Source organism: Haliotis cracherodii, unplaced genomic scaffold (genome assembly GCF_022045235.1).
Source record: "Haliotis cracherodii isolate W230 unplaced genomic scaffold, xgHalCrac1.p SCAF_9, whole genome shotgun sequence".
Classification (NCBI taxonomy): domain Eukaryota; kingdom Metazoa; phylum Mollusca; class Gastropoda; order Lepetellida; family Haliotidae; genus Haliotis; species Haliotis cracherodii.
Window position 1 is genome coordinate 28,002,731 of NW_027266343.1, and position 14,664 is coordinate 28,017,394.

A 14,664-nucleotide genomic window follows, 5' to 3' on the forward strand; every position below is an offset into this window, starting at 1 on the left:
AGCTCAATTGCCATCCCTCGCTCCATCGCGATCGACTGCGCGTAGCAATTTGGAAGCAGGAAATCCACATCTTTTCCAGTGAGTATTTTGTATAAATCGTCATTTTGGAGGGTGATCCGGGTAGGGAGGCCACAAAGTCCGCTGCAGATTTGAGTTATCGCACAATGGACCGACCACCAATGATCCCGAGGATGTTTCTAGCTGCGAATCAAAATTCAAGGTTCAATCACAAAATCGCATGTTGTGATGGTCGAGTCTTCACCATTTTTGACGATTTTTCGAATTTTCCCACGGCCTTGAAACTCTGTCGACCACCCGACATGATAGGTTTTACATTTACGCAACTGCCCGACCTTACATTGTTTTCTTGTTCTGCGTAAAACAATCGTAAAGCAGTAGATTATCAGTTGCTTAGAGATCTACCGGAAGGTCAGCGAGAGAGTGACCCGATGATACAGGCCGAGCTCGCGTCTTTGTGTAGCCCGGGGGTCGGGCCGGGGCTGGGGGGTCAGCAGCTAGGGTGATGATGTCTTATGGGCTACCGACGCCAACCTAAGGTTACGATAAGGAAGCACTTGATACGATCAGTGAGTTATCACTATCCACAAAGACCAAAACAATATTAGTGTGGATTCTCGTGTATAGTAAGTTATTATGGAAAAGTGTTGGGTGGGACCAACTCTCTTGTAGGGTATTAGATTTACAACGAGTGATTGTATTCATGTTAATTTTGGTTATAAAATGTTAATGTAAATATCAAGGACCATTTGTGTATAATTTGAGTCCAAATAATAGCACATTGGAGACAGATGCATAACCGCTGGCCGTTTAGGTTTATACTTCAACCTCAATAACTATGTAAAGCTTGGATCAAAGGCTCACAGACTCACATCTGTTTGAGATTCTTTATCTATGTTAGACTTAATAATGTGACATTTTCATCATAGACTATCCTAGTATTAACTCCATGTACATTTTAAATTCATTGAAAATTGGACAGTACATGCCATGACATACTTGTAATTAATGTTTACACTGAGGAATAGAGAGATTTGATTTTGTATAAATGTCAACATCCCAAAGCAGATGTGTAGCTAGCAAAGGGTTGGAAAGTTTGTGGTTGGAAAGGAATCAAACCATAAGCATGATAAGAGTATCTCATCTACATGACATCATGTCTATTCCTGCCTTTGATTAGATCAAACTTGAGTCTGTTCAAGTTTCTTTAGGTTTTCTAATCTAAGCTTTTATCTTACCTAAGCTTTAATCAATGCATAATATCCCATATGCTATCATGGATAGAAGAGATGACTAGTATCTAAGTCATATTATTTAAGGCTTTTTGACTGAAAAGAAATTGACACCACAAAGTAGACAATCCCACAAATAACATGGGTGAGACCTTCACTACATATCATCACCATGTCAATTTGCTTCCAAACACTTGTGTTTACATGTCAAAGTTTAAGGAATGATCTGTCAGTACTAGCCATGGTGGTTGACTGTTAATGAACAAATCCTACCTATCACCAACTTGACCATTGATCATATTACTATATCATTACGCATGCATGTCAGATTCAGCAACACAATGCTATTTCCCATCTATGTGCTGCAGTATGTTGATTGGTTCTGTCTATATGGACCATGATGCTTTGCTTAGACTTACTCATTCCAAAGATAAAGAAGACAGTTGGTCTCATTTTCAAGATAGCAAAACACCTGATGTCTTTTTTTCATGTAAACCGTGTACGCCTTAGAAAGCTTTGATCTTTTCTTATACTTAGGACATGTTAAGTAAATGTCTGAATTATTTCTGATTTACAGTGTGTGTAATTGTTTTCTTTCAGTATTTCTTGCACATTCTACACCAGGGTCTGTTATTGGTGGAGACCCTCGAATGTCCGGATATACCCAGGTTCAAGATAACGACTGGTTCGTTACATACAAAAGTCTGAGATAATCATTGGTACATTATGTACAGAGGTCTGAGATAACCAGTGGTACATTATGTACAGAGGCCTGAGATAACCAGTGGTACATTATGTACAGAGGTCTGAGATAACCAGTGGTACATTATGTACAGAGGTCTGAGATAACCAGAAGTACTTTATGTACAGAGGTCTGAGATAACCAGTGGTACATTATGTACAGAGGTCTGAGATAACCAGTGGTACATTATGTACAGAGGTCTGAGATAACCAGTGGTACATTATGTACAGAGGTCTGAGATAACCAGTGGTACATTATGTACAGAGGCCTGAGATAACCAGTGGTACATTATGTACAGAGGTCTGAGATAACCAGTGGTACATTATGTACAGAGGTCTGAGATAACCAGTGGTACATTATGTACAGAGGCCTGAGATAACCAGTGGTACATTATGTACAGAGGCCTGAGATAACCAGTGGTACATTATGTACAGAGGTCTGAGATAACCAGAAGTACTTTATGTACAGAGGTCTGAGATAACCAGTGGTACATTATACACAGAGGTCTGAGATAACCAGAAGTACTTTATGTACAGAGGTCTGAGATAACCATTGGTACATTATGTACAGAGGTCTGAGATAACCAGTGGTACATTATGTACGTAGGTCTGAGATAACCAGTGGTACATTATGTACAGAGGTCTGAGATAACCAGTGGTACTTTATGTACAGAGGTCTGAGATAACCAGTGGTACATTATGTACAGAGGCCTGAGATAACCAGTGGTACATTATGTACAGAGGTCTGAGATAACCAGTGGTACATTATGTACAGAGGTGTGAGATAACCAGTGGTACATTATGTACAGAGGTCTGAGATAACCAGTGGTACATTATGTACAGAGGTCTGAGCTAACCAGAAGTACTTTATGTACAGAGGTCTGAGATAACCATTGGTACATTATACACAGAGGTCTGAGACAACCAGTGGTACATTATGTACAGAGATCTGAGATAACCAGTGGTACATTATGTACAGAGATCTGAGATAACCAGTGGTACATTATGTACGGTGGTCTGAGACAACCAATGGTACATTATGTACAGAGCTCTGAGATAACCAGTGGTACATTATGTACAGAGGTCTGAGATAACCAGAAGTACTTTATGTACAGAGGTCTGAGATAACCAATGGTACATTATGTACAGAGGTCTGAGATAACCAGTGGTACATTATGTACAGAGGTCTGAGATAACCAATGGTACATTATGTACAGAGGCCTGAGATAACCAATGGTACATTATGTACAGAGGTCTGAGATAACCAGTGGTACATTATGTACAGATGTCTGAGATAACCACTGGTACATTATACACAGAGGTCTGAGATAACCAGTGGTACATTATGTACAGAGGTCTGAGATAACCAGAAATACATTATGTACGTAGGTCTGAGATAACCAGTGGTACATTATGTACAGAGATCTGAGATAACCAGTGGTACATTATGTACAGAGGCCTGAGATAACCAGTGGTACATTATGTACAGAGGTCTGAGATAACCAGTGGTACATTATGTACAGAGGTCTGAGATAACCAGTGGTACATTATGTACAGAGGCCTGAGATAACCAGTGGTACATTATGTACGTTGGTCTGAGATAACCATTGGTACATTATGTACAGAGGTCTGAGATAACCAGTGGTACATTATGTACAGAGGTCTGAGATAACCAGTGTTACATTATGTACAGAGGTCTGAGATAACCAGTGGTACATTATGTACAGAGATCTGAGATAACCAGTGGTACTTTATGTACAGAGGTCTGAGATAACCAGTGGTACATTATGTACAGAGGTCTGAGATAACCAGTGGTACATTATGTACAGAGATCTGAGATAACCAGTGGTACATTATGTACGTAGGTCTGAGATAACCAGTGGTACATTATGTACAGAGGTCTGAGATAACCAGTGGTACATTATGTACAGAGGCCTGAGATAACCAGTGGTACATTATGTACAGAGATCTGAGATAACCAGTGGTACATTATGTACAGAGGTCTGAGATAACCAGAAGTACTTTATGTACAGAGGTCTGAGATAATCACTTGTACATTATGTACATGAGGCTAAGATAATCACTAGTACATTGTGTAGTCAAGGCCATTAGTTCTTGATGAGCTGCTCTACACAGGATGACACATCTTCCCGAGGCAAGAGAGTTAACTGACCATGAGGTGCTTCATGTGTCCCTCTACACAGGTAGACAAGGCCATGAGGTGCTTCATGTGTCCCTCTACACAAGTAGACAAGGCCATGAGGTGCTTCATGTGTCCCAGTCTACACAGGTGGACAGGGCCATGAGGTGCTTCATGTGTCCCTCTACACAAGTAGACAAGGCCATGAGGTGCTTCATGTGTCCCAGTCTACACAGGTGGACAAGGCCATGAGATGCTTCATGTGTCCCTCTACACAAGTAGACAAGGCCATGAGGTGCTTCATGTGTCACTCTACACAAGTAGACAAGGCCATGAGGTGCTTCATGTGTCACTCAACACAGGTGGACAAGGCCATGAGGTGCTTCATGTGTCACTCTACAAAAGTAGACAAGGCCATGAGGTGCTTCATGTGTCCCAGTCTACACAGGTGGACAAGGCCATGAGGTGCTTCATGTGTCCCTCTACACAGGTAGACAAGGCCATGAGGTGCTTCATGAGTCTCTATTCACAAGTAGAAAAGGCCATGAGATGCTTCATGTGTCCCTCTACACAGGTGGACAAGGCCATGAGATGCTTCATGTGTCCCTCTACACAGGTGGACAAGGCCATGAGGTGCTTCATGTGTCCCTCTACACAGGTGGACAAGGCCATGATGTGCTTCATGTGTCCCTCTACACAGGTGGACAAGGCCATGAGATGCTTCATATGTCCCTCTACACAGGTGGACAAGGCCATGAGGTGCTTCATGTGTCACTCTACACACGTAGACAAGGCCATGAGGTGCTTCATGTGTCTCTATTCACAAGTAGAAAAGGCCATGAGATGCTTCATGTGCCCCTCCACACAGGTGGACAAGGCCATGAGGTGCTTCATGTGTCACTCTACACACGTAGAGAAGGCCATGAGGTGCTTCATGTGTCTCTATTCACAAGTAGAAAAGGCCATGAGGTGCTTCATGTGTCACTCTACAAAAGTAGACAAGGCCATGAGGTGCTTCATGTGTCACAGTCTACACAGGTGGACAAGGCCATGAGGTGCTTCATGTGCCCCTCTACACAGGTGGACAAGGCCATGAGGTGCTTCATGAGTCACACTACACAGGTGGACAAGGCCATGAGGTGCTTCATGTGCCCCTCTACACAGGTGGACAAGGCCAAGAGGTTATGTTTCTAGGTTTGTCAGCATCATAACCCTGCTCTATGGTTTCACCAAAGTGGTAAACATCTGAGACCTGCATCACTTTGGGCTTTCCTCCCACACCTTGATATAACTGAAATACTGTTTAAAGCAGCAATAAACCCAACTCACAGGGAAATATAACTGATGCATGCAAAAGGGTGGTCAGGTAGCCAAGTTGTTAAAGCATTCGCTAGTCACACCAAAGACCCCAGGTTCGATTTCCGACATGGGTACAATGTGTGAAGCCCATCTCTGGTGTCCCTTGCTGTGATATTGCTGGAATATTGCTGAAGGAGACAGGTAGTTCATGATGAAGGGAACTGAGGAGGGGACAGGTAGTTAATGATAAAGGGAAATGGAGTAGGGGACAGGTAGTTCATGATGAAGGAAAGTGGAGTAGGAGACAGGTAGTTCATGATGAAGGGAACTGAGGAGGGGACAGGTAGTTCATGATAAAGGGAAGCGGAGTAGGGGACAGGTAGTTCATGATGTAGGGGAGGGGACAGGTAGTTCATGATGTAGGGAAGTTCGGAGGGGACAGGTAGTTCATGATAAAGGGAAGTGGGGAAGGGACAGGTAGTTCATGAAAAAGGGAAGAGGGGGAGAGGACAGGTAGTTAATGATAAAGGGAAACAGAGTAGGGGACAGGTGGTTCATGATAAAGGGAAGTGGGGAGAGGACAGGTAGTTCATGATTAAGGGAAGAGGGGGAGGGGACAGGTAGTTCCTGATGAAGGGAAGTGGGGAGGGGACAGGTAGTTCATGATAAAGGGAAGAGGGGGAGAGGACAGGTAGTTAATGATTAAGGGAAACGGAGTAGGGGACAGGTAGTTAATGATTAAGGGAAACGGAGTAGGGGACAGGTAGTTCATGATTAAGGGAAACGGAGTAGGGGACAGGTAGTTAATGATTAAGGGAAACGGAGTAGGGGACAGGTAGTTCATGATTAAGGGAAACGGAGTAGGGGACAGGTAGTTCATGATTAAGGGAAACGGAGTAGGGGACAGGTAGTTCATGATTAAGGGAAACGGAGTAGGGGACAGGTAGTTCATGATGTAGGGAAGTGGGGAGGGGACAGGTAGTTCATGATAAAGGGAAGTAGGGGGGGGGGGAGGACAGGTAGTTCATGATAAAGGAAAACGGAGTAGGGGACAGGTAGTTCATGATAAAGTGAAGTGGGGTAGGGGACAGGTAGATCCTGATGAAGGGAAGTGGGGTAGGGGTGGGTAGTTCATGATAAAGGAAAACGGAGTAGGGGACAGGTAGTTCATGATGAAGGGAAGTGGTGTAGGGGACAGGTAGTTCATGTTAAAGGGAAGTGGGGGGGGGGGCGACCGGTAGTTCATGATAAAGGAAAACGGAGTAGGGGACAGGTAGTTCATGATAAAGTGAAGTGGGGTAGGGGACAGGTAGATCCTGATGAAGGGAAGTGGGGTAGGGGACAGGTAGTTCCTGATGAAGGGAAGTGGGGTAGGGGACAGGTAGTTCATGATAAAGCGAAGTGTGGAGAGGACAGGTAGTTCCTGATGTAGGGAAGCAGGGTAGGGGGTAGGTAGTTCATGATGTAGAGACCTGTTGTCAAATGTCTGGAATCAGCTACTTTGAACTCCAGGTCTGTAAAATGATGCATTATCTTAACATGCTTAAGGTGGAGTATGACTGGCCCATTATATGACTGTATTGATTATGCTGCCCATGTGGTGATCAATATACACTGAGTGGTTGTTCAAACGTTGTTCTTGTGGTTATTTAGTATTGCTTAACATGCTTGCTCACATATATTTTGACTTTTCCATTCAGGCCAACTAACAGTCGTTTGATGAGTGGACTGGCTTGACAACACTGGCTCGTGTGAGACTTGATCAGGCAGCCAGTTTACTACAATTCCCCTTGTGTGTTGCTGTTACTGAGTGTTACCCGTGTATGTTAGACGCTTGCAGTGAAAGTAGTAAACTGTCTACATGATGGTGTCAGATGTAGTTTGTAACATCTCCTTCTTCTGCTTGTTGCAGGCATATTTTGATGCACGACAAGACCGGATCAGTCACTCTGGACGGACTACCGGGACTCCCCCCTCCCAGGATGCCTTCCCAGCCGATGCCCAGTCCCATGGACCGGGAACACGGCATGGGGTGAGTACACTCTCCTTCGCTCTCACACTTACGTACCCGCTTGCCACAGCAACCTGGTGATGATTGCTTGCTTTTGATACAAGTGTAAACCTTGACAGGTGGAATAGGGTCCATTCTACTCGCTAAAATAAATTACTTTTGACTGGTTTAATTACAGCTACCACCACCCACACAGCCACCCCTACCCAACCCTAGCAGTTTTGACATTCAAATATTGAAAAATGTGTTGTAATTAGCTTTTCAAGTTCACAACTAAACATAACCGCTACAAACCTAGTGGGCAGCATATCAACATTGTCACGTCCTATTGTGAAACCCTTGATTATATTGATAAAACTAAAACCATTTTCAAATCATCAACTGTCATCTCACCTGCACATTTATAATAAGCAATGTCAAACCATCTCACATCAGTTGACATTTTTTAAAGTGTCTCTGAGATGTCCAGAAGGTGATGTGACCGGTTTTCGTGGTGTATGTCACAAGACTGCTTGCATTCTTTCAAGCACTGTGAAACATGTTTATTAGATTGTCAAAGTTATTTTGTTACTAAATATGAGAATGGCCCAAAATTGAGGTCGTTCTGACGTGAACTCTAATGGGATGTCCTCAGATCTTTGTTTAGCGGTAGCGAGAACTAAGATCTGATTTTGATGAGATTGAAATTGATATGAATTGTTTTTCCCCACTTCTTTCAAACATACATGATATATTCAATCCATGTTTCTTCATACTTGAATAATTAAATATTTGTTGTGTTCATTGAATTGTTCTGATTAGCTGAATTGGTCACGTGTTATTGCATTCATTTCCCAATGAATGTAAAAAATTAAGCCACGCCCACCACGCCATTCTAACCCACATTTTTCCAACTGTGTCTTCACATTCTCCGGGACGTAATGTTTGAATCTGGCAGTAACTGACCATGTTATTTGAAACAGCTGCCTTCTCCCGGACATATTTGTTCTGGTTCGTTACAGTCTGACTGTTGCACTTATTCTCACCACTGGCCTTGGTTGGCAGGTCCAATGAACATTGTTTTGATCCTCCTCTCAGTTGATTGGCTGCTGACTTTGTAGGCGTATAGGCATGTCAAGTTATGTGCATAAATTAAACAATCACCTGATTCCTGTCATGCCACAGTCTGTATTCCAACACCTGAAATGTTTATCAATGTCATCATTTTTGTCTGCTTTGATATATACAACTTTGGGGTTAAAATATTGTAGATAAAACATGCTTTCTTTGTCAAATTATATATGTTATAAGCATTGACTTGAGTCCTGTCTGTGGTTTACTGTGTCTGTATGGCACACACCATGAGTCCTGTCTATGGTTTACTGTGTCTGTATCGCACACGCCATAAGTCCTGTCTGTGGTTTACCGTGTCTGTATCGCACACGCCATAAGTCCTGTCTGTGGTTTACCGTGTCTGTATGGCACACACCATGAGTCCTGTCTGTGGTTTACTGTGTCTGTATCGCACACGCCATGAGTCCTGTCTATGGTTTACTGTGTCTTTATCGCACAGGCAATGAGTCCTGTCTATGGTTTACTGTGTCTGTATCGCACACACCATGAGTCCTGTCTGTGGTTTACTGTGTCTGTATAGCACACGCCATGAGTCCTGTCTATGGTTTACTGTGTCTGTATCGCACACGCCATGAGTCCTGTCTGTGGTTTACTGTGTCTGTATCGCACACGCCATAAGTCCTGTCTGTGGTTTACCGTGTCTGTATCGCACACGCCATAAGTCCTTTCTGTGGTTTACCGTGTCTGTATCGCACACGCCATAAGTCCTGTCTGTGGTTTACCGTGTCTGTATCGCACACGCCATAAGTCCTGTCTGTGGTTTACCGTGTCTATATCACACACGCCATGAGTCCTGTCTATGGTTTACTGTGTCTGTATCGCACACGCCATAAGTCCTGTCTGTGGTTTACTGTGTCTGCATCACACACGCCATGAGTCCTGTCTATGGTTTACTGTGTCTGTATCGCACACGCCATAAGTCCTGTCTGTGGTTTACTGTGTCTGCATCACACACGCCATGAGTCCTGTCTATGGTTTACTGTGTCTGTATCGTACACGCCATGAGTCCTGTCTGTGGTTTACCGTGTCTGTATCGCACACGCCATAAGTCCTGTCTGTGGTTTACCGTGTCTGTATCGCACACGCCATAAGTCCTGTCTGTGGTTTACCGTGTCTATATCACACACGCCATGAGTCCTGTCTATGGTTTACTGTGTCTGTATCGCACACGCCATAAGTCCTGTCTGTGGTTTACCGTGTCTGTATCGCACACGCCATGAGTCCTGTCTATGGTTTACTGTGTCTGTATCGCACACGCCATAAGTCCTGTCTGTGGTTTACTGTGTCTGTATTGCACACGCCATGAGTCCTGTCTGTGGTTTACCGTGTCTGTATCACACACGCCATGAGTCCTGTCTATGGTTTACTGTGTCTGTATCGCACACGCCATAAGTCCTGTCTATGGTTTACTGTGTCTGTATCACACACGCCATAAGTCCTGTCTATGGTTTACTGTGTCTGTATCGAACAGGCCATGAGTCCTGTCTATGGTTTACTGTGTCTGTATCGTACACGCCATGAGTCCTGTCTGTGGTTTACTGTGTCTGTATCACACACGCCATAAGTCCTGTCTATGGTTTACTGTGTCTGTATCGCACACGCCATGAGTCCTGTCTGTGGTTTACTGTGTCTGTATCGCACACGCCATGAGTCCTGTCTGTGGTTTACTTTGTCTGTATCGCACACGCCATAAGTCCTGTCTGTGGTTTACTGTGTCTGTATCGTACACGCCATGAGTCCTGTCTGTGGTTTACTGTGTCTGTATCACACACGCCATAAGTCCTGTCTGTGGTTTACCGTGTCTGTATCGTACACGCCATGAGTCCTGTCTGTGGTTTACTGTGTCTGTATCGTACACGCCATGAGTCCTGTCTGTGGTTTACTGTGTCTGTATCGCACACGCCATGAGTCCTGTCTGTGGTTTACTGTGTCTGTATCACACACGCCATAAGTCCTGTCTGTGGTTTACTGTGTCTGTATCGCACACGCCATGAGTCCTGTCTGTGGTTTACCGTGTCTGCATCACACATATTTTCATGATGTTCATGTCCCATATACCTGTACTGAAGTACACTGATCATGTATACTTGCCCTAAGTTCCACACACTTAGGAGTATTTGTCCCAAATCACTTCGGTATTTTTGTACCAAATCACTTTCAGGTCCCAACCAAATCAAGACAATGCTTTTGAGAGTTTTTGCTGTTATGGTGATGTAACTGATATAATCATTTGGAGGGTCTGAAGCTACCTCATGATAAGCAAGGAGGGGTTGGGATGGTGTTACCATGGTTACACAAATTGCAGTTTACCATCTCATCCCACGTCCAGTGTATGACACTTACATATGTACCATTAACACTGATTGAAGGGTTCAAGTAATATGTGTTTTCATACTGACTAACACCTGCAGACGGAATCCTGAATAATTTATTATGGTCACAACAAGCGTGTGTGAAGAACCACCATTGCAGCGCTGCAGTGTCCTACTTTGTCCCAGACTGTTTACCTGTAGTTTGTAGAATGACAGGGCATTATATTTTATGAGGTGTGAGCCGAGTTATTGTATTTACCCTTTTACTGACAAAACTTACTGATGGTGACAGTGTGTATAATTATTACTACCATGATTAACCATGCAAATTGAGTAGCAGCTCATTGACCAACACGTCCATCAGTGATTTAGAGATTGAAATAACTACCATGTAGGCTTTTGCCATTAGAAAGTAATCATGATTATCAAAGAGATGCATTTGGATTGATGAATGTGTATCCTCAAACACACATCCTGGTGGTCAGCATGGCGACACTGTATAAAGACACACATCCTGGTGGTCAACATGGCGACACTGTATACAGACACATGTCCTGGTGGTCACCATAGCGACACTGTCTATATACAGACACACATCCTGGTGGTCAGTAGTGGTGTAACGATACATTGATACAGTATTGTATCCCGATGCACAGCCCATGATACGATGCATCGATTTGGAAAGCATGTATCGCGATACATACGATATTTTCATAACACAGTTTTACTTACGTATTTTCTTGAGTATAGTGCGCACATTTTTTCTAAAAAAAACAGCTGTGTAGAAGGGGGTGCGCATTATACACGAATTAATGAGCTTTGATGTTTTTTCCTCCATGGAAAGACATTACCGTGAGCATGTAACACCGGAAATACCATGTCAACAAATCCATACTGAAGTTCGCAAATTATTCATGTAGTTACACTGTCTGGCTAGAAAAAGTGTTCTTTGTATATCTGGACTTATGTTTGTAACTTATTTCATTAATTTTATTCAAAATTCCTTTTAATATTGTTTTAATTAATTTCGGCGAAATCGTGTGTGAAGCGATCGGAAGATCGCACAACTCACCGTTATTAACAGCAACCACGGTCAGGTTACCGCTATTGACGCCTTGAAACAAACTCTAGTTGACAGAGAAGGGATACATATATCATAAATGCCATACTTTGATTTGTTAAAAGTCATATTTGTTTTTGTTGGACGATTCTATGTCAACACGTAATTCTCGCGATCGCGATCATGTGCACGGGAGCCTTGACGGTGACTGGTCAGACTGGTTCCATGTAAAAAATAATACCCGGCAATAGCGATCAGCAAATGATCAGCTGCTTCGCTTAAGGTTATTATTATTTTAAATATGTTTAGTAAAAGCTGCATCTAAATTAACAAGATATTGGAATATATTATTCCTGATTAAAAAAATAGTTTCAGATACAACTTTTGCCGATCCTTGCATTAAAAGTTATATCATTGGGTGTGTCTTGACCGAATCACCGGTAGATTCCAAGAAAACGTGTGTACAGCTGATTGCTGTGTCCGGCTTAGTTTACGAGAAAATACACAAGGTAATCTTAATCCCTGGATATAAAACAATGCCTAGCTGAACAAAAAATACAATTTAAATGGTAAATCAACATGTCTGGTGATTTTTTATCTAAAATTTCGAATTTGTACTGATGAAGTTTCTCATTACACGTTCGTTTGCCGGATTTCGCTGAAGGGGTACGGTGTAAAAATATTTCTGCGCATAATATTCAAATTTCTTTTTTTCCCAAAATATTGAACCCGCTAGAGGGGGGTGCGCACTATACTCAAGAAAATACGGTACTTTTAAACATGAAATACATTTAACAGTTTCAAAGCCAGTTTGTTGTTTCAGTAAAACATACTGTATTTCTGACAAGATGCTATAACAGTAAATAAACACCTTATATCTTCTTCAACTGTACTTGTCACATCTTTTAGAGAGCAGAAAGACATCAACTTGGCTTAGCTTGTACCAGTCAACACTGTATCGTGATACGTATCGTATCGCGACCCCTGTATGGCAATACGTATCGTATCGCGACCCTCCCGTATCGTTACACCTCTAGTGGTCAGCATAGCGACACTGTCTATACACAGACACATATCCTGGTGGTCAGCATAGCGACACTGTTTATATACAGACACACATCCTGGTGGTCAGCATAGCGACACTGTTTATATACAGACACACGTCCTGGTGGTCAGCATAGCGACACTGTTTATATACAGACACACGTCCTGGTGGTCAGCATAGCGACACTGTCTATATACAGACACACGTCCTGGTGGTCAGCATAGCGACACTGTCTATATACAGACACACATCCTGGTGGTAAGCATAGCGACACTGTATATATACAGACACATATCCTGGTGGTCAGCATAGCGACACTGTCTATATACAGACACACATCCTGGTCGTCAGCATGGTGACACTATATAAAGACACACATCCTGGTGGTCAGCATGGCGACACTGTCTGTATACAGACCGATGTCCTGGTGGTCAGCATAACGACACTGTTTATATACAGACACACGTCCTGGTGTTCACCATAGCGACACTGTCTATATACAGACAATCATCCTGGTGGTTAGCATAGCGACACTGTTTATATACAGACACATATCCTGGTGGTCAGCATAGCGACACTGTTTACATACAGACACACGTCCTGGTAGTCACCATAGCGACACTGTCTATATTCAGACACACGTCTTGGTGGTCAGCATAGCGACACTGTCTATATACAGACACACATCTTGGTGGTAGGCATAGCGACACTGTTTATATACAGACACATATCCTGGTGGTCAGCATAGCGACACTGTCTATATACAGACACACGTCCTGGTGGTCACCATAGCGACACTGTCTATATACAGACACACGTCCTGGTGGTCAGCATAGCGACACTGTCTATATACAGACACACATCTTGTTGGTAGGCATAGCGACACTGTCTGTATACAGACGCACATCCTGGTGGTCAGCATCGCAACACTGTCTGTATATAGACACACATCCTGGTTGTCAGCATGGCGACACACTCTGTATATAGACACACATCCTGGTGGTCAGCATGGCGACACACTCTGTATATAGACACATATCCTGGTTGTCAGCATGGCAACCACTGTCTATATACAGACACACATCCTGGTGGTCAGCATGGCGACACTCTCAGTATACAGACACATATCCTGGTTGTCAGCATAACGACACTGTCTATATACAGACACACATCCTGGTGGTCAGCATCGCGACACTGTCTATATATAGACACACATCCTTGTGGTCAGCATGGCGACACACTCTGTATATAGAAACACATCCTGGTGGTCAGCATCGCGACACTGTCTATATACAGACACACATCCTGGTGGTCAGCATGGCGACACTGTCTATATATAGACACACATCCTGGTGGTCAGCATGGCTACACTGTACATACACACATCCTGGTAGTCAGCATGGCTATACTGTCTGTATATAGACACGCATCCTGGTGGTCAGTATGGCTACACTGTCTGTATACAGACGCACATCCTGGTGGTCAGCATGGCGACACTGTCTGTATACAGATGCAGATCGTGGTGGTCAGTACGGCGACACTGTATACAGACACATGTCCTGGTGGTCAGCATGGCGGCACTGTATACAGACACATGTCCTCGTGGTCAGCATGGCTACACTGTCTGTATACAGACCGATGTCCTGGTGGTCAGCATGGCGACCCTGTCTGTATACAGACACACGTCCTGGTG

The 14,664-nt window shown here is 43.5% G+C and overlaps 1 protein-coding gene across 7 annotated transcripts in view; it reads left to right on the top strand.

Moving 5' to 3' along the window:
* The window catches only part of LOC139452173 (LIM domain-binding protein 2-like), a 59,720-nt gene continuing 45,056 nt past the window's right edge, over positions 1 to 14,664 (top strand). The window contains exons 1-3 of one of the 7 annotated variants that reach the window (XM_071233528.1): positions 16 to 78; positions 1,851 to 1,935; positions 7,343 to 7,462. In XM_071233528.1, coding sequence (XP_071089629.1) covers positions 1,901 to 1,935; positions 7,343 to 7,462 — 155 coding nt within the window. In that variant the 5' untranslated portion in view covers positions 16 to 78; positions 1,851 to 1,900. Of the gene's footprint in view, positions 79 to 112; positions 221 to 1,850; positions 1,936 to 7,342; positions 7,463 to 14,664 lie in introns of those variants that run through there. The other 6 variants (XM_071233530.1, XM_071233534.1, XM_071233526.1 and 3 more) reach the window with 6 other exon arrangements.